Source organism: Hakea prostrata, chromosome 4 (genome assembly GCF_041222555.1).
Source record: "Hakea prostrata isolate BN-2017 chromosome 4, UWA_Hpros_2, whole genome shotgun sequence".
NCBI classification, from domain to species: Eukaryota; Viridiplantae; Streptophyta; class Magnoliopsida; order Proteales; family Proteaceae; genus Hakea; species Hakea prostrata.
Genome location: NC_142603.1, coordinates 41762707 through 41790024, shown reverse-complemented (window position 1 = coordinate 41790024; position 27318 = coordinate 41762707). Strand labels below are relative to the sequence as shown.

At 38.0% G+C, this 27318-nt stretch overlaps 1 protein-coding gene and 2 pseudogenes across 1 annotated transcript; 2 read left to right on the top strand and 1 right to left on the bottom strand.

Moving 5' to 3' along the window:
* The first annotated feature begins 865 nt into the window (after positions 1 to 865).
* LOC149018918 (pyruvate, phosphate dikinase, chloroplastic-like) lies at positions 866 to 21660 on the top strand (annotated as a pseudogene).
* On the top strand, positions 15587 to 16241 carry LOC149018919 (uncharacterized; annotated as a pseudogene).
* Positions 21661 to 24984: 3324 nt separating the features above from the next.
* On the bottom strand, positions 24985 to 26178 carry LOC149018917 (F-box protein At3g07870-like). The gene has a single exon (XM_089154011.1). The coding sequence runs from the start codon at positions 26176 to 26178 to the stop codon at positions 24985 to 24987; it is 1194 nt and encodes a 397-aa protein (XP_089010137.1).
* Between the last annotated feature and the right edge of the window lie 1140 nt (positions 26179 to 27318).

The window sequence follows — 27318 nt, the reverse complement described above, 5'->3', positions numbered from 1 at the left end:
GAAGGAACATATTTTACAAAATTGTATTAATTTTTTAAACTTTTTTGCTCCTCTTTTGGTTGTCTAAAAATAGCCTCACATATCCAAAGAAGAAACTGGCCTGGGCCTGTTAATTTTTCGTTTTCTGTAAGAACAGAGAGCATATCCATGTTCTAGTGATTGGTTCCCCATTTCCGACATCATTAATGACACCACCGACCACTAAAACGTTCATCTTTTCTCTCTTCCACTGTTGGCTTCTGATTGGTCTTCCGATCAATGATAGAGAAAGAACAACTCCTTTCCCTTCCCTATTTAATCAATCAAAACTTCAAAAATAGTTCTACCACCAATATATGAACCAGAGGGAAAAAAGATCCCACACCCCAAGGGAGATGAATGAGAAAGGGAGGGTGGATACCTCGTTGGTTGGGGTCAAAGAGTTTAGTGATGGTGGCCATAGTTGTTGTTCTTGACAAGCATCATTCCATTATATAGTTCAAAGAGCTCTGATTCCCTTGGTTGGATCCTTAAGTCGTTAGAACAAATTTGACATTTTGGTCAGCGATAGAAGTTAGAGATTGGAGGTGAAGGGAGTTGGTGATCGTCTTCTTTAATTTTTGGTTGGCGGTGGAAGTCAAAATTGGGAGGTGGTTATGCTCTTCTTATTCAAGTGAATCAATTGAATAGGGAATTCTTTTGTAAATTTTAAATGAAGTGCTGTAAAATTATAAAAAAAAAATTACATTTCCTTTTACCCCCTTCAGCCCATGGGCAAAATCATAATTTCAAAGTCAAAGTTAATGGAAACCTAATGTTGGGTTTTTAGTAATATTTCAAATTGACAAAATTGGGCCAAGTGAAATATTTGCGACTTAAAGTAGAGATGCTAGTAAGGTTTTCTTCATTGCCAATGAAGGTATGGACCAGCAATAATATTCTATGTTTTTCCATTTATCAAAACCCTATTGGGGAATTGCATAGGCATTTCGAGTGTTGCCCATTCTATAGCTCTACTACAGATGGAACTCTAATTAATTTTATTTAAATGTTCAAAGATTAATGTGATTGCTTACCTTGCTCTTGTTTTGCCTAGAACATCGATTCCTTCCCTTGCCAGTCATAATGACAAGGAAGTGAAGCAAACATGCTTCACGCTCAATAAGCAAAACGCAAGGGCAAGGGAAAAACCAAGGTTGCGGATGAAGGTGGGGAAATAGATTTGTCTTTGACAAATTAGGGACCCATGTAGACAAACACACTTTTCCTGGAGTTGGGGTGAGGTTGCATCATGCTTCAAAGCTTCGCCGAACGTTAAAGGAGCGTGTGGCTGAGTCCAAGGTCCACTACTTGATGATAGAGTCTCTAAGGCTTCTGCGTCTGTTCGTGACGACAGTCTGTATCATCAGGTATAGGACATGAACAAACATCTATTTCAATTAGACAAAAAGGTTCCTGATGTAGTTCAACTTGTGCTGAGCTAGGATCCTTTGTACCAAAGATCATGATTGCACCTTTACCGGTAGGTTTCTGTACCCCCATTATTACATCCTATAATAGGACAACAGATCCTATAGCGCACATTAGTCACTTCACGTCTATTATGACTATGTGCAGGGGAGGGGACCCCATCAAGATGCTCTCCAGCCTCATTAACTGACCAGCCACAACCTGGTTCTCCAGCTATCCAGACACTCCATCCACAGCTTTATGGAGTTGGGATATGCCTTTGTGGCAAGATTTAAAAGTAGAATAAAAAATGATAAGACAAAGGACAACTTGCTGGCCCTCAAGCAAGGGCGTTTAGAGTATATCCGAGACTTCATCACTCTTTTCAACAACATCTCCATCCTTATCAAAGATCTGGACGATAAAGTGGCTTTCACAGCTTCAAAAGAGCTATAACTAACGAATAGTTGGTTACCTCTATTGTGAGAAAAAGCCCAAGACCTTAGCCAAGTTGTTGGACTAGGGATATGTGTGAAATCCCACCTAACCTGGAAACTCTATTTGTTTTGGATGAAGAAGTGACTTGATTGATGTTTGATCCTGAAGTTCGACTTTGAGTATAGTGTTGATATCTTTGGAAGGTCTAGGAAGTCAGGTCAGACCTCTCTCTTAGTGTAGATCTGAAAACCCGAAGTGAAGGAAGAAGACATTGTAGGCCATCTCAGCGGAAGACATGGTGTTTGACTCAAAAGCAATGGAGATTGATGATGGAGTTCCCTATTTGGAAACCTTATCTGATTTGGAGAAGAAAATGCATCTTGATGTTGAAGAGCTTGGTTGATGGACTTGAGGCCTAGTTGGACATGTTTTGGAAAGTCCCTCAATGCTAGGTAAGTCACTTGTTTGAGTTGGGAGAAGCCCCAATGAAAATTTTGAGGTTTAGAGCTTGAAATCTTTTTTTTGGGCTTGCTATCAACCTGGGTTGCTCATCTAGGTCGATCAGACCTGACAGACCCTGCTGAGAGTCCCACAGGGTCAGGGGCAATTTTGTAAAACTTTGTTTTTTAGGGTTTTTGATGCTCTATATATTAGAACTTCGTGGATTTCAACTCCATTATGTTCCTAAGCCTCTCGAGAACGTGGGAAGAAGCTTAGAACCTCCTCTTCGAAGCCAAGGAAGATCCCAAGAATCTGTTAAAGTTTCTCCATTGTTTATTCTTCTACAAGGTTAGTTTTTAATCTCTTTCTTCTCTAATCTATTCTCTCTATTTTTTTCTTCTAATATTTTTGATTGTGAGTGTTTGCGAAATTAAATGTAACCGAACTTGCACGGTATCGTGTAGCTAACAGGTCGATCTCAAGGAGATATTCCACTTTAGAAATTAACTTCTTAATGATAATGCGAGAATGCAATGATTCAAATTTGTTAATTATTTAATTAAACTAAACGAACGATCATAATCCATACATCTAATGCGATCGAATTGAGACGAAAAATAAAGCAAACATAACCAACGCATAATTAGTAATGGCAGAAAAATATGCGAATAATAAATAAATAAAAATAAAAGGTAAGTGATCTGAGTGTCAGCTCTGGATCTAGGGAAGGGGAGTATAATTATAATGACTTTGACCGTGGATCCTTTGCTGTAGCTTACAACCCACTGGAGAACGGATATTAGAGAAAAAGAAATTGCAGAAAGTAAATAACAGAGTAATAAAAGGAAAAGAGAAACCTTAACCAAAGAGATGCATTGTAGGCATCCCTGATCAAGGATGGAGAAGTAGGGGAAAGGAGAAAAATAAATAAATGCTGAAAAAGAAATTGCAGAAAGTAAATAATATAGTAATAAAAGGAAAGGAAACCTTAACCAAAGAGATGTAGCCATTTCTGATCAAGACCCAGGGGAAGGGAGAACAATAAATAAAAGCTAAAAGTAAATCCTAAATTAAGAATATCCTAAATTAAGAATATTGAGGGGTAAATTGGATCAGTGCCATCAAAGTGGGCATCTCCATCTTCATCGACTTTAGTAGCGGCATGAGATCAATTTTGTTTTGTGAAGATTGAATAGGAATTACAGATCTAGATGTAATACCCACGGATATTACAAATCAACGTGTCGCTGGGGGGCGACACGATACCCCCCAGCGACACCGATATTACAAATTGTCGGTGATATATCGCCGACTGTCGAATCTGTGCAAACTCAGCGATGGTCTTTAACCCTTTTTCATCGCGGTGAGGAGCTCTTGGTCTTTCAAAGGGGGCATTTGCTCCATCAACGGCAACGGCGGTTGCTCGATATCGACATGCACTGATGCACAGCGACGGAACTGGTGACGGTCTCTGATAAGGGAGCCAATCTGCAACACAGAACTGGAATGTTCGTCGGCGATGGATCCATATCAACAATCGAGTTCTTCAAGAGTGAGATTGGTGGACTGTTGAACACAAAATTTGGAGTGTTGAGACAATTTCTGGAACAAAAGCAGCAGGAATCAAGATATGATAGAGTAGAAGATAAAGAAACAGAGGCATAAATCTTGATGACAACAGCAGCTTGGTCTCTGTGGGATGGTATTTCAGTTCCATAGCAGAATGAAGAAGTAAGTTGTTTTTTATTTTCTTTTGCTGACCAACGAATGAAGTCTTGAGTCAAGTTCAAGAGGAAGTAGGGAAGACTAGAAGAAGAAATCTACCTGCAACTCATGAGTCATGATAATAGGGGTTCGATTTTAGCGACATGTCGCCCGACTTTTGGCGACATGTCGCTTGAGTCGCCGTATCGCCAGGGTCTGACACAGCGACTCAGGACGACATGTCGAACCTTGGTAATACCTGGTTCTTGAATGATCGGCCCCTTCGAGCTTGTTGCAGACGGTGTCTCAACCGACTTCTAGATAGACAATCGTAGCTCAGCCATTTGCTCCTCCATTTTTAACATGTATGACTGGAATTGTTGAGTCATATGGACGATTGATGCTCCTTGCATCTCCAATTGGGTGTGTAACCCATGGTCTGTCAAATGCGCCCTTCCAATTGCGCTTGAATGGCTTTGACAATGTTTGCTAGCTCTGCGTTCTTCATGTTACAGCACCGATCGAAGTTTCTCTCAATGAAAACACCAAATGATAAGCTTAAATCTGCAATCCAGAATCAAGCTTAAGAATAGGGCAATTTTCGAGTAATTGGTGACTCCCGAAGAAAGTAATAGAGGAGAAAAATATCTTGATATCATTCATATGGATTGGTTACGCTCCAGTTTCCTTTTTGATAAAATCCCCGAAGAATTCAGTTACGACTAAGTTTTATAGTCTTCCAACCATGCCGGTGGATTCCTCACACGCTTAGCTTGCTGCTCCTGGGTTGAGGCTGGAATTGGGCTCTCTTGGAGTGAGGCTGAAACAGGGCTTCTTTGTTGGGTGTGGGCTAGGCTCAATGGCAAATGGAGTTGCTTATCAGACTTATGGACGAGTTCTTTTAGGAGATGGAGCCGAAGTTGTAGGCTGCTTTTAAGGCGAGATGCAAGAACTCGAGAAGGGCGTAATTGGCTTTGCAGTTCTCAGAATGCTCCTAGTTTCTATCTCCGTCTGCAGATTGAGAGCATGCTGAATGGTATCTGTAATTTCCAAAGATGTCATAGGTGGTCAGGATTGAAGTCCATTTATTCTTTAATCTACAGCATAAGCACACATAAAAGTAATCAAGTGCAATTTAGTTGTATATTTCTCTTCTTGCAGACCAAAACTTCTGGCTCCTGATAATCCTCCTCTCAAGGTATTCCTCTGGGTCTTTCATCTTGTAAGAAATTCCGTTTTTATGAAGTTGAAACTCTTTTCTTTTCTTATTCTTTAGAGATTTGGTTTGTATTCGTTATAGTTTCTTAATTCAATGGTTCAAGTATGTTGTTATTATTATTTGATTATCATTTACAAGTTTCTCATTTCCTTTGTTCCCCCCTTCCAGGTGGGTTATGAAATGGTAGCTAAATGAATTATAATTATTGTTATGTTGAGTTTTTTCAGTTGTCACAGCTGTTTGCTACATGAACCCTTTTCTTTTTGTGAAACTCTTGATTGTCCAAGATTATACCTGAAAATTCCGGAAATGTAGGGTACATTAGCCAAGAAATCATCCAGGCGTATAGACTTTAAAATTAATTATAACTGTAAACATTTGCAGCTTCTCACAAGAATGTGATATTTTACATTCATCATGCTATCTGATTGAGCTAATTTTTAGTTTGAAGGATCTCCCAACGCTGCATTTTTCCAGTTGCCTGGTTTTAAGTGATTCAACCATGATGCTTGTAAAAGCATATGGTCTTATATGGGTGCCTTCTGTTTGACTTCTTTTTATTGTTTAATATATTTCATTTGTTTGCATTTAATAGAGAAAACTGTTTATTTTAGAAGAAGGAATTCTTGAATAGCCATCTAAAGTTATTATCTCCAAGAATGCCAGTTGTTAAACCTACTGGCAAAGAGGCTACTGTGATCTTTTACTGGGAGTCTGGGACCAAATTATTTCCCGAACGACCAAAATATCCTAGAGGTGAGGACAGAGACCAGCCCAGAGGATGTTGGGGGAATGCATGCAGCTGCTGATTTTGACAGCCAGAGGTGGCATGACTTCACATGCAGCTGTTGTTGCCCGTGGGTGGGGAAAATGTTGTGTATCTAGATGCTCTGACTTATGTGTGAATGAATTAGAGAAGGTGAAGCCTTGACATTTTCTGTTTTGTTAGTATGAGAAGTACTAGACAGTTTCTGCCTACAGGAGAAAAAAAGAAAAGAAAAGAAAACTGGTGACAAGATAATTAAGGAGGGTGAGTGGCCTTCACTCCATGGATCTACAGGGGATGTGATAATAGGGAAGTAGACGCTTCTTCAGCTATAAGTGGTGACTTGTAAACCTTCATCTTCAGGGTCAATGAGATAAAGGTCTTTCAAGGTAGAACTCATTTATTCAAGTTGTACGTGCAACTTTCTATAAAATCACCAACTAATGAATGTAATTATGGGTCAGAGGTTATGGCAAATGCTGACACACCAGAAGATGCTCAAACAGCAAGAAATAATGGTGCACAAGGGATTGCACTGTGTAGGATAGAGCATATGGTAGATATCAAATTTTTTTTATTTTTATTTTTATATTTTAGTATCATTTTTTTATCTTCTTTATTGTTGAGAAGGTAAGACATAGAATGCAGTCTCAGAATTACTACAAAATCTTGGAAATGCATGATTTTTTGCAACAAAAGTCGTCTTCTTTGTTTTCCTAAAAAGAAGAGACCGTTAATATAAAAAATTATTTGGGACTTATGATCCTTAAATATAACTTCATGTGGCACAAATTTTGATTCCCCCTGCTGTTTGGGGTCTCAGTTCTTTGCATCAGAGGAGAGAATAAAGGCAGTGAGACAAATGATAATGGCTGTGACACCCGAAAAAAGGCAGAAGGGCTTGACTTACTATTGCCTTACCAAGATCTGATTTTGGAGGAATCTTTCGTCCAATGGATTGTACTTTTATTTTTTCCTTATATGTTTATATGCTTTAAAGAAAATGTATGATCCCAGGCTAATGTATGGGTCTCATTGGGGAGTGATGAATGCTATTGACTGAAATTGATCAAATCATGCAATCATTGTGCAAACTGTTGGTTGGTTAGGGAAATAATGACAAAATAGACTTGGCATTGGTTCTGCGCATGAGGAGATATCGTAGTCCTGTTGCATATACTGACTGACTTCTGGTTTGCTGGTGGGCATGCCCACTTTATTTATTTATTTATTTTTTATTTTATTTTTTTTTTTATAGTAAAAAAACTTTAAATTAAGATAGAAATTCATATTGGTTACAGTTCCTGCTGTCCATTATGGCCAACATAGCTAGCTTACTAAACCATTCCTGTAGTGCTGGGGATTTAAAATTACCAAAAGATGATCTAGGGTAGTTCAATAAGGTCTTAACAAAAAAAGGTGTTAAATGTATCTGCCAAGCAGAATAAGGAGTCTTTAATTGGTTCAGCACTGCCTTTTGATTACACCAAATTTCCTGTATCGTAATTTTGTGTTTTTTAGCATATTCCAGTCCCATTGTAACTGCCTTAAGTAGTGCCTCCATTTCTCCACCATTAGCTATTTGTCCTGTATCCAAGTAGCTGAGACGCCCTTCCAAAACTATCCCCACGCACCATCCTGCTTTCTTCAATAGTTCATGATATACCCCTGCACATAACATAGTGGTTAGTTTGATTGTTACATAACTATTAAGGACAACTTTATTATCACACCATTTACTAAGAACATTTCCACCATTGGCTCTAGTGTTCTGTTCCAAATTTTCCTGTGGCATAGGATTTAGTTGTAAGTTGTTAGCCCATCGGTCTATATTATGCATAACCCTATGTGGATTAGGCTGTTCTTTTGAAAAGCATATTTTGTTCCTTTCCATCCATATAAAGTAACATGTGATAATAAAGTAGGAAAGAGTTCACCGTTTAGTTTGCTTTGGTGCTGGCATATTTAATATAGCATTTCTGCACCAATCAAGGATTGATTCCTGAGTAATAGCTTCAGTTCGCAATCCTAGTGTTCCAGCAGCCCATATTCCTTTCGTCCATTCGCAAGAGAAGAACAGATGCCAGATCGTTTCTTCCTCCTTTCTGCACAATACACATCCCGTGTCATTCTTCGCCCACTGTCCCAGTATTCTTTTGACCGGTATTCCTGCATTTACCAAACGCCAGAAGAAAAAAAAACTTTAAATCTTGGGTGTAATGAGAGCTTCCAAAAGAAATTCCACCACCTTTTTTCCTCGGAGTCAGCAAGTTGATGCTGTTGACTCCTCACAAATTCTCCCGCTAGCTTTGTTGAGAATTCACCCGAACTTGATAGCAATGAAACCCATCTATCCTCTTCATGGGTCTGTGAGAGATTGGCTAGTTGTGATAACACCAAATTGGTGTTGTTTAGTCCTTGCAGGCACTCCTTGTTATACCTGACAATGTTGCCGATGTCGGCTACCGTAGCTTTTGATAACCAACAATCCATACCCGGGTTCTCCTTTGCAATTGTTGGGCAATCTCTTCTCCATGGGTCAAACCAGAATGAGGTTTGAATTCCATTTCCGATTTCTCTATGTACCATCTTTTCAAGGATATGGAACACACTACACGACTTTTTCCGTGTCCACGATCCACCTTTCCGCTTGACCTTCGTTTCAAATATTGAGGAATGGGGAAAGTATTTATCTCTAAGTACCTTGACCCATAGCGTATCAGGTTCATTGATGAGTCTCCATCCTTGTTTTAAGAGGAGAGCCGTGTTGATTTCTTCCATCCTTTCTTCCATCCTTCGGAATCCCAGACCACCATGATTCTTTGGCTTGCAGCAAGATCGCCAAGGGATTAAGGTTAATTGTTTGGTTTTCTCTGGGATGTCCTTCCCGAATCTTTGACAAAGCGAATCTATCTGTTTGCATATAGATTTGGGGAATCGAAAACACTGCATTTTGTACTGTGCTACCGGTTGGAGGGCCGATTTTATCAGAACTTCCCTTCCTGCAAAAGACAGCAAGTCGATTGCTTACCTTAGTTAACACCCCTTGAAGATTTTTTGATCTTGCTCTTCCACACCACAGATTCGTACCCAGGTAAACCGTATGATCCTTACCTTCCTTAATCCCTAGAACCTGAGTCAGCTGTGTTCTTAGTTGTTTATTGATTGCTACTAAAAAAAGCTTCACTTTTCTCAATATTGATTTCTTGCCCTATGAGATCAGAGAAAATCTCCAAAATAGCTTTAATGGAAAGTAAGTCTTCTTTAACTGCACGACAGAAGAGAAATGTGTCGTCAGCAAAGAAGAGATGTGACACTTCCGGGGCATTTCGAGAGACCTTAATTCCTTTGAATAGATTCAAAGCCCGGTATTCATTTAGGAGGTGAGACAAGACTTCCATTACTAGAAGAAAAAGGTATGGACTTAGTGGACACCCTTGCCTGAGTCCCCTAGATCCCTGAAACCAAAGGTACGGGTTTCCATTCAACTTAATTGAAAAGGAGGCAGTGGAGATAAGTTTGTGGACAAGTCGACACCAATGCAGATTAAATCCTTGCTTAGAGAACAGGTGAGAAATAATATTCCATTCAACTCTATCATAGGCTTTAGACATGTCAAGTTTAAGAGCCACGTAGCCCATCTTGCCTCGAGTATTTTTCAAAAAATGAAAATTTTCATTGGCCAAAAAAATGTTATCCGTAATTTGTCGGCCAGGAACAAAAGCACCCTGAAGGGGAGAAATAATCTTATTGAAGAGAGGTTTGAGTCGACCAGCTAGAATCTTAGCAAGGATCTTGTAAGTCACATTGCACAAACTGATAGGCCGAAAATCCGAAACCCCCCTAGGATTGTCTTTTTTGGGAACAAAACAAATCAATGTGTGATTGCAATCCGGTGGCAGAGCCAAATCCGTGAAGAACTGGTTTACAAACTCACAAATATCTGATTTAATAAGATCCCAGTGATTTTGAAAGAAAAAAGCGTTGAAACCATCTAACCCCGGCGCCTTGTATGGACCCATCAAAAAAACCACCTGCTTGATTTCATCCAAGATGGACGACTACTAATACATTCTAGCTCTGAAAGATTGTCTAGACCCGGGAAAAGAGGATCAACAAAGGACGGGTCTAAAGGGTTAGACAAAGTGTACAACTTCATCATGAAAGAAGCGAAGACCTACTTGGGCATGCCCACTTATGAAGTGAACTGATGCTAAATGTTTAGTTTTGACCTTCCTGCTATCAAATTCCATTTTTGGTGCATTTGGGCATCTTCATGGCATTAATGAGGGAATGGCATTGTTGGTAATTTGGGATTTGCTCTTTGACTAGGGTTTATTTCTTAGGTATTCACAATTCTGCATGATGCCTTGGTTTTATTTCATAGTCTATTTTTACAGTGCATTCTTCAGCTATTTCAGAGTTCGTGTTGAAATTTCAGGTCTTCCTGTGACAAATCAGGCTGTTAGAACCTTCTCTCCAGAAGTTTTTGCGAGAGGGTGATATTGAACAGATGATCAGCAAACTAGCTTCTGACCCTTGCTCGACTGAAGAGGAGGTATGTTCAAAGGTTGAGAATCTCTCAGAAGTAAATCCCATGCTTGGTTTCCATGGTAGAAGGTATGATGCCCTCTATTATCTTATTTAACTTGCTAAATTTTTAGTTTTCTCTGCATCCAGTAGGAGATATGCTGATGGAGCAGCTAGGATCCTGGGGAAGGTCCAAGGCATTGATTGGATTTTTTCAATATGAAAATATTTAAAAGGTATAAACTTGTTGAATCCTGAGGACAAAGTGGCTTCATTAATGGTGTAAATATCAAGTGCCTGAAGGCTAGTATTGGAACGATCTGAACAGGGTGGGAATGGATCACCATTCATATCATTTTAATAATTGTTTCCTGTCTGGCTCAGTCTGATCTATTGGATAGGATTGGACTTGCCAGCAAATGCTCCAACCTTCAGTACTGATTTCATAATCTTTGCATAAGACTGTAGGCCATGGCTATTGCATGGTGAGAGTACTAAAAGCACTTGGATAAATTAGCATTAATAATGCAGTGCCAAATCTCTAGTTTCATATTTTACTTCACTGTAACCTTGTCTCAGACTTGGGAAATCTATACAACAAACTGGGTACATATGGTTGTAAACACCCCCCCCCCCCCCCAAAAAAAAAAAAGAAAAAAGAAAGAAAAAAAAAAAGGGATCAGTGCCAAAAGAAAATTGGGACCGATGGAACTGTGTAACCTTGGGAGTGTTCCATGCAGTGTTGGCGACTGTATACAATGACGTAAGGAACAAACTAGGGGAATAAGAAAGTACCTAAACTCAATTTGACTTGAACTGTATCAGTAAAACAGTAAATCCCTATTGTTCAAATCTTCTTTTCTTTTCTCTGCTTCCTATTCTCAAAGTTTTTTAATTCATAGGTAAGGGATTTTAAATAATTTGTGAGTGACTTAACAGTATGTCATTCTCAAGAGACGAGAGCTGTCATTGTCTTGAGAATGACTTAAGAAACAGTGGGTGGGTTATCAAACGGGTCCTAAAACTTAAGTTTGGAGATTAACGATCATCCTTGAACTGCCATATGGTGCATATCCAGAGTCAAGCATCCAGGTTATGGTGCCAATAAAGGGTAGGTGCATTTACCCTAACGACCAGTGAATTTGACAACCGTAATGTTGAAGTTGTGAAACCAGTTATTTATTTAAGATTAAGCACCTATAGTTGCGCCATGAAATTTCAACTTGTAGACCAATTGGGTCAAGTCCGTTCACTTCACAATAATATGAATGACATCCTGAAAACATGCTTGAGTTGCAGTCGAAAAGATATTATGTATTGATACATTAAAGATTCATGTTGACATTTTATTTCTGATAATGTGTCCAGGCTTGGGATAGCATATCCAGAACTAACTGAAATGCAAGCATGTGCAATCTTTCAGGCTGCCGTCTCTATGAGCAAACAGGGTGTTCAAGTTCTTCCTGAAATAATGGTTCCCTTGTTGGAACGCTACAGACATGATTTGTATTCCTTTCTTGCCAAATCTTATATATGTGCAGGCTGGCCAGGCATTGCAAGAAAGTTTTGGGACTCATTTGATAACCCACCCAGTGTTTCTGCTTCAAAAATGCTACAGTTTTTCTTGTTTCTATTCCAAGAAACACTTTTAAAATGGTTGATAAGGCTTGCTTCTAAATTGAAAGATTCAATAAGAGCACTACAAAAGAGTTATATCAAGTTGCAGAACTAAATTGAAAGATTCAATGTAGGGAAACGATTCGATTACCTTCTTTTCGGGTTATTCTTTTTTTTTTTTCCGGTTATTCTTTGTCTTCTATATGGTTCACTTCTTATTTCCTACCGTTAGATCAATTCACGAGTCTCCCCAATCAGGGGCGGAACCAGGATTCAATAGTTGGGGGGGCGAATAATAAAAGTTCAGATTGGGGAAGCACCAATATTTTTTCGTCATACATATTGTGTGGGCCCTTATAATACCCATTAGGGTCCCACCTACGAATTATTTTAGGGTAAATATCACTTACCTCCCCTCTTAGTTGGACAAATAACACTTACACCCCCTCTTAGTTGGATAATATCACCTACCTCCCCTCTTACCTAGCGAACATATCAAACACCCCCCCCCTCTGTAAGTGCTATTTGTCCAACTAAGAGGGGAGGTAAGTGATATTTACCCATTATTTTATTATATTAAGAAATACGCCTACATATATTTTGTGGGGCCCACATATATTTGACAAAAATTGGTAAATTATTGGTTTTTTTTTTCAACAAGGTAAAGCATCAGTTAAAAAAAATACACGTAACTTTAACCCAAAAAAATTTGCAAAAAAAAAAAAAAAAAAAGTTTAGGTAAGAAATGCAAACCAATGGTAGTTAGTTACCTTACAATTATAGACATTTTATTTACAATATAAAATAAAAAATAAAAATTGCAAAAGAAATACAAAAACAAAGAATATAAAATTAAATAAAGAATAACATAAAAAATAAGTAAAAGAGAAAAAAAATAAATAAATTGAAAAAGAAAAAGAGAACCTAATTGTGCAGAAGATTTTTTACCAAATTTTCCTTAATCCGCACTTATGGAATAAATAAAAAGAAAGAAACAGAAGAGAATAAATAAGAAGAAAAGAGGAGAGAGAAAATGGGAGATATGAGAGAATAAATAGGGATTGAGGAGTTAATTTCCATTAGAAATGACATTTTGAATATTTAATAATATATTTTTTTTCAAAAATTTCCATTAAACCACGTTTATAGAAGGAGGATATATAGGAAGAAAAGATGTGAGAGAGAAGAGAGAGGAGAATTAATAGGAATTGAGGAGTTAGTTCCATTAGAAATGGCTTTTTCAAAAATTTCCCTTAACCCACGTTTATAGAAGGAGAATAAAAAGGAGGAAAAGATGTGAGAGGGAAGAGAGGGGAGAATAAGGGCCTGCCGCAGTTCATCTACCTCTTGCTCCAACTGCTCAACCTGTAAAGCAGAAAAGATATCCTCTGGTCTTTCAAGCAATAAAAGGTTGTTTCACAGTTTCACGGGGCAATGAAGACAGCTAGTAATTAAAGCTTATCCGAAGACATCCCTTTCATTATAAAGCAAATCAAATCAAAGTTGCAGCAACAGGAAAAAGAATAAAAAGGGAAAGAAGCAAACCATTTAGTTTTAGCAATTGAAAAATAGGTTTATCCAGTATAATATGGGTCCATATGTTTCAAGTACTGTTCGGAATACCAGATATCACCAAAACGATAAATCTCTTTGGTTTATCACAGCAATGGTTTGCTATAACGAAATAGGGTTACCTAAATCTGATCGAGAGTGGGCTTTTACCTTAGAGTAGGTGCTGTGTCGTTTGGTTTAGGAGCAGTAGCTACCCTCGATGCCGTTGCCGTTTCCGTCGCCGGAGAAGGAGAATTTATCACAGCGTTTTCTTCATTGAACGAAAATAGGGTTCCTGATCGAGAATGGGGTTTCATCGATTTAGAGGGGTTTGAGTGTAAATTTAAAAAGTTTAAAACCTCACATGTAAAACAAATTTTGAATTTACGATTACGTCCCCGCACTGAGTTTTTAACTGTTAGATTACCTTCGAACACGTGTCGCGTTCGCGGTAGTGGGCGGACGATGTCCGCTCTGCCGCGAACAAAAATCCGAAAAGATGTGAGAGAGAAGAGAGGGGAGAATAAGGGATTAAGGATTTATTTTTTTAAATAGAGATGACATTTATACCCATTAACTAAAAAAGATAAGGAAATAGTAAAAAAATTTAAAAATCCAAGGGGGCCATGGCCCCCGGCCCCTTAGTGGGTCCGCCCCTGTCCCCAATCATCATACAATCGTAGGATTTAATCTCCTAATCTGAGTCAGTTGCCTTTTCCTTTTTGGGCACGATTGCCCATCACGAATCTAGGGGGATCACGTTTCTTCCCATTACCATCGAGTTCCTTTGTCCCCAAGACATCTCTGGGTTAACTTCTCGTTTGGTCCTGACCGGAGTAAGCCGAGCTGACCATGGTTTGACCCGGTTGGTTTGTGATTATTTTTTTCACTTATTATAACCAAAATTTTTTACCATAGTTGCCACTCAAATTTCTATTAACAATACTAGCTAAAAATGAATTTGAATTTATGAAACTAATGAAAATAATGATTTCATCCCTATAGACATCTTTAACCCTAAAATTGACCATATTAATGTAGGGATGAAAATGTCCAAAGGGTTGAAAAAAATAGTTTTGCCAAAGCAAACATGAAAAAGTCAAAAAATAAGAATTGATACAAAAAGGGCCCTAAATTAAATGACCCACTATATCAAATTTATGGAGAAGAATGCAATTCCTTTGATAAGACAACCATAGACATGCTCCAATCAACACATTAATTTGCCAAAGGAAAAATGCACTTACTTACTATTGTCCCCTGTACTTTTATAGTTTGGATAATTACATATTATCAATGAATAATGCTTATGGGTGCCTTCTGTTTGACTTCTTCTTATTGTTTAATATATTTCATTTGTTTGCATTTAATAGAGAAAACTGTTTATTTTAGAAGAAGGAATCCTTAAATAGCCATCTAAAGTTATTATCTCCAAGAACCTACTGGCAAAGAGCCTACTGTGATCTTTTACTGGGAGTCTGGGACCAAATTATTTCCTAAAAGACCTTGGTTTACTTTTGTCTAGAGGTGAGGACAGAGACCAGCCCAGAGGATGTTGGGGGAATGCATGCAGCTGCTGGTTTTTTGACAGTCAGAGGTGGCATGACCTCACATGCAGCTGTTGTTGCCCGTGGGTGGGGAAAATGTTGGGATTTTTATTTGCGGCAGCCGCTAGTTGCTGGCAGCTAGCGGCTGCGATCGCGCCATGTGCGCAGATGCAAATCTAATGGTTATGAATTAAAGGGCAGAAATATAAGTGTAAATATAATTTTTTTAATTTTACAAAATCTGAACTAATTTTTTAAAATTTACAAATAAACTCCCTGAACACAGGGAACACAGGAAGATGAATTCGATTTAGGGCTTTTTGATTCTCCCACTTTCTTCTTCCTCTCTTCCCTTTCCCGCTGGTGCTCTTCCCTGAATCCATCCTTGCCTTGCAGATCTTTGAATTCCGACATCGCATCATGATGCACACCCTTCTCCAGACCGATATCCAATTCGATGTTGCTGCGTCGGCAAGGTTATCAAACACGAACGCCTCCTCGATGACCGATTCTATATAACATGCAAAGGGCAGGAGAGATTCCGTGTTTCACAATCGTTCGTAACAGGCCTTACTTGGTCGGCAAGGTCAGTTGGATGGAAGATAGACCCTCGCCGGACAGCGACAATATTCTCGAAACCCTAGCCAATGATGTCGAGACCTACATGAAGAATGTTAATATTATCCGTTATTCTAACCGAGTGAATGGTAAACTAGAGGCTAACACCAAAGATTTGAGGCGGAATATGTTTCCCACGCCGTTCTCCTTTGTTGGCAGTACTTTTGAAGGTGATCCCATGGAGCAACAAGCTCTGCTGGAGTTGGAAGACACTGCTATGAGATTGAAGAGAGAAAAATAGACATTGAGGAATGCCCTCAACTATTTGACTGCTGCCTCATCCATCAAGTGGAAAAGAAGAGAGGAAGAAAAAGGGGAGAATCTAAAAATCCAAATCGAATTCATCTCAGTCGGAGTTGGTGAACAGGATCTGTATTTGTAAATATAAAAAAATTAGTAGAGATTTTGTAAAATAAAAACAATTCATATTTACATTTACATCCACACTTATATTTATAACCGTCAGATTTACATTTGCGCACGTGGCGCGATCGCAGCCGCTGCTGCCAGCAGCAGCGGCTGCCGCAAATAAAAATCCAAAATGTTGTGTATCTAGATGCTTTGACTTATTTTACTTTCGTAGTCCTGTTGCATATACTGACTGACTTCTGCTTTGCTTGTGGGCATGCCCACTTATGAAGTGAACTGATGCTAAACGTATAGTTTTGACCTTCCTGCTATCAAATTCCATTTTTGGTGAATTTGGGCATCTTCATGGAATTAATGAGGGAATGGCATTGCTGGATATTTGGGATTTGCTCTTTGACTAGAGTTTATTTCTTAGGTATTTACAATTCAGCATGATGCCTTGGTTTTATTTCTAGTCTATTTTTACAGTTCATTCTTCAGCTATATCAGAGTTAGTGTTGAAATTTCAGGTCTTCCTGTGACAAATCAGGCTGTTAGAACCTTCTCTCCAGAAATTTTTGCGAGAGGGTGATATTGAACAGATGATCAGCAAACTAGCTTCTGACCCTTGCTCGACTGAAGAGGAGGTATTTTCAAAGGTTGAGAATCTCTCAGAAGTAAATCCCATGCTTGGTTTCCATGGTAGAAGGTATGATGCCCACTATTATCTTAGTTAACTTGCTAAATTTTTAGTTTTCTCTGCATCCAGTACGTCTGTGGTATTGTCAACCACCTCTGATAACAGTAGGAGATATGCTGATGGAGCAGCCAGGATCCCGGGGGAGGTCCAAGGCATTGATTGGATTTTTTCAGTATGAAAATATATAAAAGGTATAAACTTGTTGAATCCTGCGGACAAAGTGGCTTCATTAATAGTGTAAATATCAAGTGCCTGAAGTACTAGCCATCTATTGGAACGATCTGATCAGGGTGGGAATGGATCACCATTCATATCATTTTAATAATTGTTTCTTGTCTGGTTCAGTCTGATCTACTGGATAGGATTGGACTTGCCAGCAAATGCTCCAACCTTCAGTACTGATTTCTTAATCTTTGCATAAGACTGCAGGCCATGTCTATTGCATGGTGAGAGTACTAAAAGTACTTGGATAAATTAGCATTAACAATGCAATCCCAAATCTCTAGTTTCATATTTTACTTCACTGTAACCTTGTATCAGACTTGGGAAATTTATACAACAAACTGGGTACATATGGTTGTAAACCCCCCCCCCCCCCCCCCAAAAAAAAAAAAAAAGAAAAAAAGAGAGAGAGAAAAAGGGATCAATGGAATTGAGTGTTCCATGCAGTGTTGGCGACTATATACAATGACAAGGAAGAAACTAGGGGAATAAGAAAGTACCTAAACTCCACTTGACTTGAACTGTAACAGTAAAACAGTAAATCCCTATTGTTAAATTTTTTTTTTCTTTTCTCTGCTTCCTATTCTCAAAGTTCTTTAATTCATAGGTAAGGATTTTAAATAATTTGTGAGTGACTTACCGGTATGTCATTCTCAAGAGACGAGCTGTCATTGTCTTGAGAATGACATAAGAAAGAGTGGGTGGGTTATCAATCGGGTCCTAAAACTTAAGTTTGGAGATTAAAAATCATCATTGAACTGCCATATGGTGCATATCCAGAGTCGAGCATCTATGTTATGGTGCCAATAAAGGGTAGGTGCATTTACCCTGAAGGCCAGTGAATTTTGGACTTCATCGACAACCGTAATGTTGAAGTTGTGAAACCAGTTATTTATTTAAGATTAAGCACCTATAGTTGCTGCATGAAATTTCAACTTGTAGATCAGTGGGATCAAGTTCATTCACTTCACAATAATATGAATGACATCCTGAAAACATGCTTGATTTGTAGACGAAAATATATTATGTATTGATACATTAAAGATTGATGTTGACATTTTATTTCTGATAATGTGTCCAGGCTTGGGATAGCATATCCAGAACTAACTAAAATGCAAGCACGTGCAATCTTTCAGGTTGCCATCTCTATGAGCAAACAGCGTGTTCAAGTTCTTCCTGAAATAATTGTTCCCCTTGTCGGAATACTCCAGGCATGATTTTTATTCCTTTCTTACCAAATCTTATATATGTGTAGACTGGCCAAGCATTGCAAGAAAGTTTTGGGATCCGTTTGATAACCCACCCAGTGTTTCTGCTTCAAAAATGCAACTGTTTTTCTTGTTTCTGTTCCAAGAAACACTTTTAAAAATGGTTGATAAGGCTTGCTTCTTGAAATGTTTTTGTAGCTCAAAGTTTCAAACATTATGTTTAGATGGAAATGACCATCATAACCCTTTTAGAACTTGTTTCACTTAAGTCTATGTGCTTCAATCTTTGTTTCAGGAAACAGAAGCAAAGTTGCTTTTTGACACATACATAGGCAGAAAGTTCAATTCTTATCTCCAAAAAAAACCATAAACAATCGGTTTTCAACCAAAATTTATGTTTTTTGAAGCAAGAATTTTCTTTACCTCGATCTGATTGTATGAAAAATGAAGGAAAACAAAATTTTCCCTGGAGCAAAATCTTGTAGCATAATAGAGTCACTTTTGACCTCAGATAGAGGATAAATTGTGTTATTCCTAGATTGACACTGAGAGGGGGGGGGGTGAATCAGTGTCTTCAAAAGTTCACTTCAATGTGAAGCTTCTTTAATCTCGGAACAAGATTAATTAGAACATTCTCGCAGCTATCAACTGCACAAGGACACGTCCACCACACACCACAATGTGGCTGAGTCTACCTGACAGTGTACCACCACTCTGTAATCAAGGCACTCCAATATGTGCAACAAAGAAAAATAAACCAAAGACAAAATGCACCAGAGTTTACGTGGTTCGGACAAATTGCCTACGTCCACGGAGTAATACCCTACCTAGGGTTTCGTATATTACTCAATACACTCCTAGATATTTTGGCTGCTACAACAGTCCAAGAACACCAATCCCTGCTTTAGTCTAAAATGCAATTCAGACAAGGGCACCAACCCCAACCCCCTAGACAAGCTCCAACTTGCTAGGTCATAATGTAAACCAATAATTCAAGTTCCCCAAATTACATTCATGATCTAGGTTCTTCATCATTAAACATAACCTAGAAAATAATAGACAATAACTTGTGAATACGGGTTACCTCAACTTGTGTAAGATGCATGGTAACAATACTTGTTTCTCTTTTTCTCCAACTCTTTTTTCTCTTTTCAATCTTTCTCAGTTTTCCCTCTTTTAAAAAACCATTTGCTACACCTCTATTTTTCTGTTTCAAACACACCATTGCTGCCCTTTTTCAGATAGGCTAACAACAGCCCTTTATCTTTCTTGAAAGCAAGTAACTACAACCATGTTCCTTTCTTTTCTTCTGCTGCTTCTTCTTCCTTCTCTTTCACTTTATTTCTTGTTCAGCAAAACAAAAGACTTCCTTCAACAGCAACTTCTTCTTGTTCAAAAACGCAGCAACAACAACTTCCAACAGAGCATCTTCTTGTTCAAACAAAAACACAGATCTTCAAGCAGCAGCAACAGTTTTTTTCTTGTTCAAAAAATACAGCAGCAACATCTCTTTGTTCAAAAAAACGCAGAACTTCAACAGTAGCAGTAGCTTCTTCTCTTTTAAAATTTCAGAAAAATGGAAGATATGGAGGAAGAAAGATTCAAATCATTTTCAGCGATGTTTTCTCTTCTTTCTCTCAAATCTTCTTTTTCAAAATCGTTGCAGCACCATTTTCATTTTTTTTTTCAAATCTGATTTCTCCCAAATCGTTGCAACACAATCTTCTTTCTTTCTTTCTTTCTTTCTTTTCTTCTCAAATCTGATTTTTTCCAAAACGAAGCAGCACTATCTCCTTTCTTTCTTTCTTTCTTTTTTTTTTTTTTCTAAAAACGTTGCAGCACTATCTTCTTTCTTTCTATCTTTTTTCTCAAATCTGATTTTTTTCCAAATCGTTTTTAAAAAAGGAACTTACCTTTTTGTAAAACTATTGAAAAAGACAACTACGTTTTTGTGTGTGGCTGTACCATATCAAATCCCATTGTATGTTGATGTACCATATCAAAAGAATCATTGTTGAACCAGTTCCAATACTTGGCTGAATGAACTTGATTTGACCCCAACTAATGAGCCACTCAAACATCTCAATATTCTCACTTAAGTTGCCAACAATGACAACACCTTCATTTTATGCCAATGGCAACAAATTGTAGCAGCTGTATTTGTAAGTCAGATACATTGCTAAAATCTCTGTTTGTTGGGAAGTTTCAATTTTGTTTTCAACTATACCCTTCAAGATTCCCCATCCAAGTAAATGAAGCCTATGTAACAACCATAGAATACTTGTCATTTTCTCATACTGTACTGAATATCTAAAAATGAGGTGCCATTCAAATCTTTTCACTGTTTTGTAAACCTTCGCCGTCCACTCACTCACCAGAAAAAGGGTGGATGGAAAAATGTTTCAATACACTAAATTAGTGCAGTCGTATTTCTCAAATATTGAAGTTTCTGAGTGTAGGAACTAGGACATCAAGTGAGTTTAATACGTAGCATTGCTGAGTAGGTGTTCTCTGAGATGGCTACTTCCATATGTTATGAGGTAGGAACTATGATTGAGATTTCCAGGGTGGCTGCTTTACTTGCCGATGAGGTATGTTGAAATTCACTGTTCTTTCAATATTCCTGCAAACATATTGAATTAGCTTTCACTAGCTATAGCTTGAAAGCAAGTTTAATAAGAAAACTACAGGTGGAACAATATGCATAGAAAACTTGCTAAATGCCATCTGAGAACCATTTGGTGAGAACAATTTGAGCACATAATGGACTTAATTCAATCAGGGGAGAAAATTGTATCTCACTTGCTCATCAGTCACTGAGATAAATATATCTTTTGTTTTTTTTTTGGTGAAATATATCTTTTGTTGATGGATAGAAAGAAATATAGCGAACATGTATACTTTGAGATTTCAAAATGAAAAAATTAGTCATACAACACTTGGAGGGCTGTACCCAAGCACTTACTACAAGTAAAGGTACTTAATGCATAGGTAAAATGTGTTTCTGAATTCATATGGTCATCTTATGGGGGTTGGCAATTTATAGGTTTCATTGACTTTTCTTAAGCATCATACGATGTAACGTAAATCTCAATATGTTTTTCACTTCTTTTCTGCTAGTTACTTCTTTAATTACCTATTGATAGATTGCCATGGAAGTGGAGTTCTTCTAATTTCAGACTAATGATCTCACACAAATGACATTTGGATACAGTCGAGATGATGTTGGAAATTTCCTTCCAGTGTATTTGTCCAAAGGAATTCTATAGAATGATCCATTTGAGGATAGAACATGCAAAAACTGCATAATCTATTTCCTTTGAGAGGAGGTTGGACTTGATTATGTTTCATGTTCACCATTCAGGTATGTTCAACATTTACATGAAAGAAACTTTCTGTTTCAGTTCAACTGACTAAAATGATCACCCAGATGTGATGGCTTTTTTTCTGAATTTTTCATTTGCAGCAGCGACTGCTGCCAACTGCCAAGGGTGGGGATTTTGCTAGAGGCAATCGGACGGTGTGGATCAAAATTCAGGGGTTTAATTGTAATTAGAGCAAATTGCATTGGCACCCCAAAATAGAGGCTTTAAAGCACTGACACCCCACTTTATGTTTAAAAAGCACAGAGACCCCAAAATTTGATTTTTATTGGATATATTTGTTAAATTTATCATTGAAAACAGTTAAATTACTGTTTATTTTTATAAATATCCTTATAATAAACAGTGTCTGAAAGGTTTTCAGTGATAAATTGGACAAATATATCCAATAAAAATTCAATTTTGGGGTCTCTGTGCTTTTTAAACATAAAGTGGGGTGTCAATACTTTAAGGCCTCCATTTTGGGGTGACTGTGTAATTTGCTCTTGCAATTATAATTTTATTTTTATTTTTATTTTTATTTTTATATTCATGAGTTTTAAAAGGTTACCTATTTACGCATGGAAGCCCTTTAGCGTCGGAAATCACCGCCCTCAATGGAAATCATCCACCACCTAAAATACAAATGAGAGAGAAAGAGAGTGGAAATAAAATCCATTGACTGTTGAGGGAGATGGTGAGTGGAGGAGGAGGAGCTCGAGTCTTCGGCGGAGATCGGAGAAGAAGCAGAAGTTAAAGTGACAAGCGGCGGAGATCAAGAAGAAGTAGAAGTTAAAATGACGAGCGGTAGAGATTGAAGAAGAAGCAGAAGTTAAATGATGAATCCGACGCTTGCAGCCAAGATCCAGCCCTGCTTGTTGAACTCATTTTGTGTTCTTAAATCTCTTGAAATTGAGTTAAAACTATATGGGCAAGAAAACGAGAAACAAATTGATGGAGTGTGATTATGATTTCATTGTGTTTATAAAGTTCAACCGGATTTTCTTGCTTATAGATTTTTTATGGTAGAATCATGTTTTGGTTAGGAATTTCTTCCATCCAATATGTCATCCTAGATTGAATTAGGAAACATTTAGAACCGAGGGCCTATTTGCATCCTTGATTATACCCTCAAGAGCTTTTGGCATGTGTGATCCGAGATCAATAACAACCCTAATCGTAGGAAGCCGAACGGTGAGAAGAAACCCTAAGTAACAATTGGGAAATTAAAACTCATGAGAAATCATTGAGATAGTAACATATTGATTTTTGTAATACCAGTTTTGTTGCTTTGTCATTTTCAAAATTTGATTGTTTCAGCCCTGCATCTTTCACCTAAGCACTTGAGGTGGAGATATAACAGAGATTTCTCAAAACATCATTTTACAAACCCTAAGCCTAGAGTTTTCAAAACCCACCATGGATCCCTACGAACAACTCTCCATTACAAATAAGGTTGAAGGGTGAGCATATTTTCGTGGGTAAATCTTTGAGAGGGATAATCGAACTTGAGACAACCGGAGAGTGAAAAGAAAAAGAGCCTCAACATCGGGTAGAGCGAGGGTCCTCATTTGTAAATTTGCAAACTTGAATGTAAAAATAAAAAATCATATTTACAATTAAACCTTCGAATTTGGATCCACACCGTCCGATTGCCTAGGCAGCTGGCAGCGGCGAGTCCGGATCAGCGACCTTGACGGGGAGCACAAAGTGCTCCCCACGCTTCCTGACCACAAACATCAGTGGGGCCCATGGTTTAAAACACCTTTTGGAAAAAATAAAAAGAAAGTTTTTTTTTTTTCACCGGTGGGACCCACTGATGTTTGTGGTCGTACCTGGGAGCACTCCCCACCGGATTCTTGCGACCCATCCTCTTTTCCAACGTTCCCTATTGTTGGGCTGCGCAGTGGCGTGAGGAGGATTTCACCTTCCGGGAGCGGGATTCAATATTGGGGGGGCCAAGGAATGACCCAAATTGGGAAAGCACCAATGGTTTTCCATCGCTCACATATTGTATGGGTCCTTAAGACCCATTGAGGGTCCAACGTATGAATTATTTTATTATATTAAGGAATAAATTCACATATATTTTGTGGGGCCCACACATATTTGATAAAAATAAGTAAATTAGTGATAATGATAGTTTTTTCAACAAGATGTAGATAAATTAAAGCATCGGGCACAACAAAAAAAATAAAATACACATCTTCAACCCTAAAATGTCGATGCAAACTAAAAATTTTTTTTAAGATAAGAAATGCAACCAATGGTATTTAGTTACCTTACTAACTATAGACATTTTATTTATAATATAAAATCAAATAGCAAAAATTTAGACAAAATAAAGAAACAAAGAATATAAAATCAAATAAAAAAAACAATAAATAAATTGATAAATAAAAAGAGTACCTAATTGTGGGGAAGATTTTTTCCCCAAATTTTCTTTGACCCACGCTTATAAAAAGGGAAAAATAAATAGGAAGAAAGAAACATAAGAGAATAATTAGGAAAAAAAGAGGAGAGAGGAGATTGAGAAAATATAGGAATTGAGGAGTTAGTTTCTAATTATAAATGACATTTTAAATATCTAATAAGATTTTTTTATTCAAAAATTTCCTTTAGTCCACGTTTATAGAAAGAAATGAGAATAAATAGGAAGAAAAGATGTGTGAGAGAAATGGGGAGAATAAATAGGAATTGAGGAATTAGTTTTTAACTAGAGATTGACTTTTATACCCATTATTTTACATTTAAAGTTGTTCTCAATATTTGGGGGGGGCCAAATAGTGACATTTCACATGTGACAAGAGAAAAAAGTGGAAAAATGAAGAAGATTAATATAAAAAATCCAAAATTGAAGGGAATTAATCAAAATTTTGAAAAATCCGGGGGGCCATGGCCCCCCTCGGCCCCTTAGTAGGTCCGCCCCTGGTCGTAGATCAAGTAATGTTGTGTCGCTTGTGTGTAACCTTGTGCAAATAGGATTCTTATACTTGTATGACATTTTCTATTTTGTCTAGCGCTCTTTGCTATAAAGACTGAGTTTACGCCTTTGTGGTGTTTTCTGTCTTCGCCCTTGAGGTGTGTGTTCACCCTTGAGGGCTTTCGTATCTCTGCCCAGTCCAGTGTTTGTGTTTGTATTTTCTTCGAAGGTTATGAATGAATGTTGAACTTTTGGCCAAAAAAACAAAAAGGTAGAGCTTTCATAAATTTATTCAAAAAATAGAAGAAAAAAAATGTTGCAACTCTTTGAACTTACTTTCTCAATGTTGGGGATAAAAGGAGTTAATTTATGAGTTTAACAAGACTCTCATCAATTCGACCTATCTTCATGAATGGAGTAGTTGCAAGGCCATCAATTTCCAGATTCCTCTTCATGTTGTTCTTGGTGTTGTACAAAACTAGATGCCCATTATAAGCCTGCTGGAACAGAATCTCGTCATCGTTCCATTGTCCTATTACTGAGTAATAGTTCAGAAGATTTCCTAGTCCACGATCCCAACTATCGGGAAAATTAAGATCGATGATTCCACGTTTAGTCCAAGGTTCCTTAACACCAATTTCGTTCATCACCCACATCTCAACTTTGGGAGATCTTTCTCCTGGGTTGTAACAGAAAGCAGCAACCTGGCTTCCTCCCATCTCACAAAGATTATACCTTCTGAAGACTGGAAGTGATGGTAACTCTCTTCGTACCTCATGTAGCAGATCGAAGGAGTATACTTTCCCCGAAGAAAACACCCAATGAGCAGCACCATTGATAACTATTGCTGAGCTTGGATCATGAAAACTGGGCGCGGCTGCATCTGCTACCGGGATATCTTCAAGTATTCTCCAGCTATCAGTGACAGAATTCAAAGAGTATACACTAACATTGCTCCTTGAGTGCCATTGTTGATCTTTATAGTACACAATCTTGACCACTTTATACTCTCCGCTCGTGGGTTCAAACCCAAGTCCAACCCAGAGTTGCTGCAAAAACTTAGATTTCACTGGAAAAGGTGGAAGCGTCTTTACTTCTCTATTGACCGGATTCATGAGGTATATACATACGTAGAAACCAGTAAAAGAACGGTTAGGAAGGTATGAAGAGAGGCATAATAATCCATCACATGAAGTCACACCATTGAATTCAAGCATGGAAGGATACCCGCGATCCAACTGCCCGCGATCCAACTGATCATGAAAACGAAAAAAGATTTCTTTCCGATTGCCCACTTTAAAACGTGAATCGTGGTCCTCTCTTGCTACTGTGTAGAGCATTGAAATTTCATCTATTTTAGAGATGATAACGAGAGAACGCGAACTCGTTCCCTTCTTTTTGGACTGGTTGAGATGGAGAGTCGTGAAATAAGAAGAACTAATTAAAGAATGCCATTTTCTGGATACGCACATGAATCGAACTACGGACTTTACTGGTAATCTTAAGAGAATGTCATCCATTAATTCGCCTGGTAAAGACGGCTCCATGACGGCCATCGCCATTCTTCTTCTTCCTTTGTTGAAGAGAGTGAGATTTTTTTCTACTGGATTTGGAAACCAATTGAAGATTTGTTTGAGGGCCCGGCTAGCCCCCCCCCCCCCCCCCTTTTTCGGACTTTTAAGAATACTAGTCTCTGAATTCAAATTTAAATCCCCCCCCTCCTTTTTTTGTTTTTTTTTTTTTTTTTTTTTTTTTTTTTTTTTGGGGCGGGGGGGGGGGTGTTTTTTTTTTTTTTTTGTTCCTTTGTTTTGGTCTGAATTCAAATTTAAATTTAAATTCAAATCCACCGTAACTAGCTCTATCCTCGATTGATCTTATCTCCAACCGATCAAGAAAGTTTTGAGTTATAGTTAAAGTATCAACAACTTGTAGAGTTTGATTGTAAACAAGTTGTAGTTCAAACTTAAATATTTGAATTCAAATATTTGAATTGTAATTCATATAATATTAATATACATCTCCCACTCACTAATCTGTGTGTGGAAGAATTCTCTCTCAAACCAAATTCTAACTGGGTATCAGTTTTTTCAGCCTCTGACCGCCGTCTACACGATCCTCAGGACCAGCTCCACCATTGCCACGGCTTCTTCTCTGATTTCACCTACCAACATCGTTTCTCTCCTACCTGTAAAGCTTGATCGAAGCAACTATCTCCTTTGGAAATCGCAATTTCTTCCTCTACTTCATGCACATGACCTTTATGGATATGTCGATGGAACCAATCCAGCTCCTTCTCAAACCATACCCAATCCCTCCACCACATCACCCACATCAACCTCCATTCCTAACTTCGCATATTCTCAATGGCGCAAGCAAGACCAGATGATCTTATCTTTGATCATCTCCTCCCTTTCTAAAAGTGTTCTTTCTCAAATCGTTGGTCTCACCACTTTCCACACTGCTTGGAATTCCCTTGAACGGACTTATGCCTCCCAATCTCAAGCCCGCATAATGCAATTGAAATACCAACTTCTGCAAATTCGCAAAGGCCACTCTTCTATGGCCGATTATGTTCAGAAGATTAAATCTATTGTTGATCATCTTGCCGCTGCTGACTCACTCAGTTTCTGATGCAGATATTATCCTCACAATGCTTCGTGGCCTAGGCCATGAATATAAATCCTTTGCCACTTCAA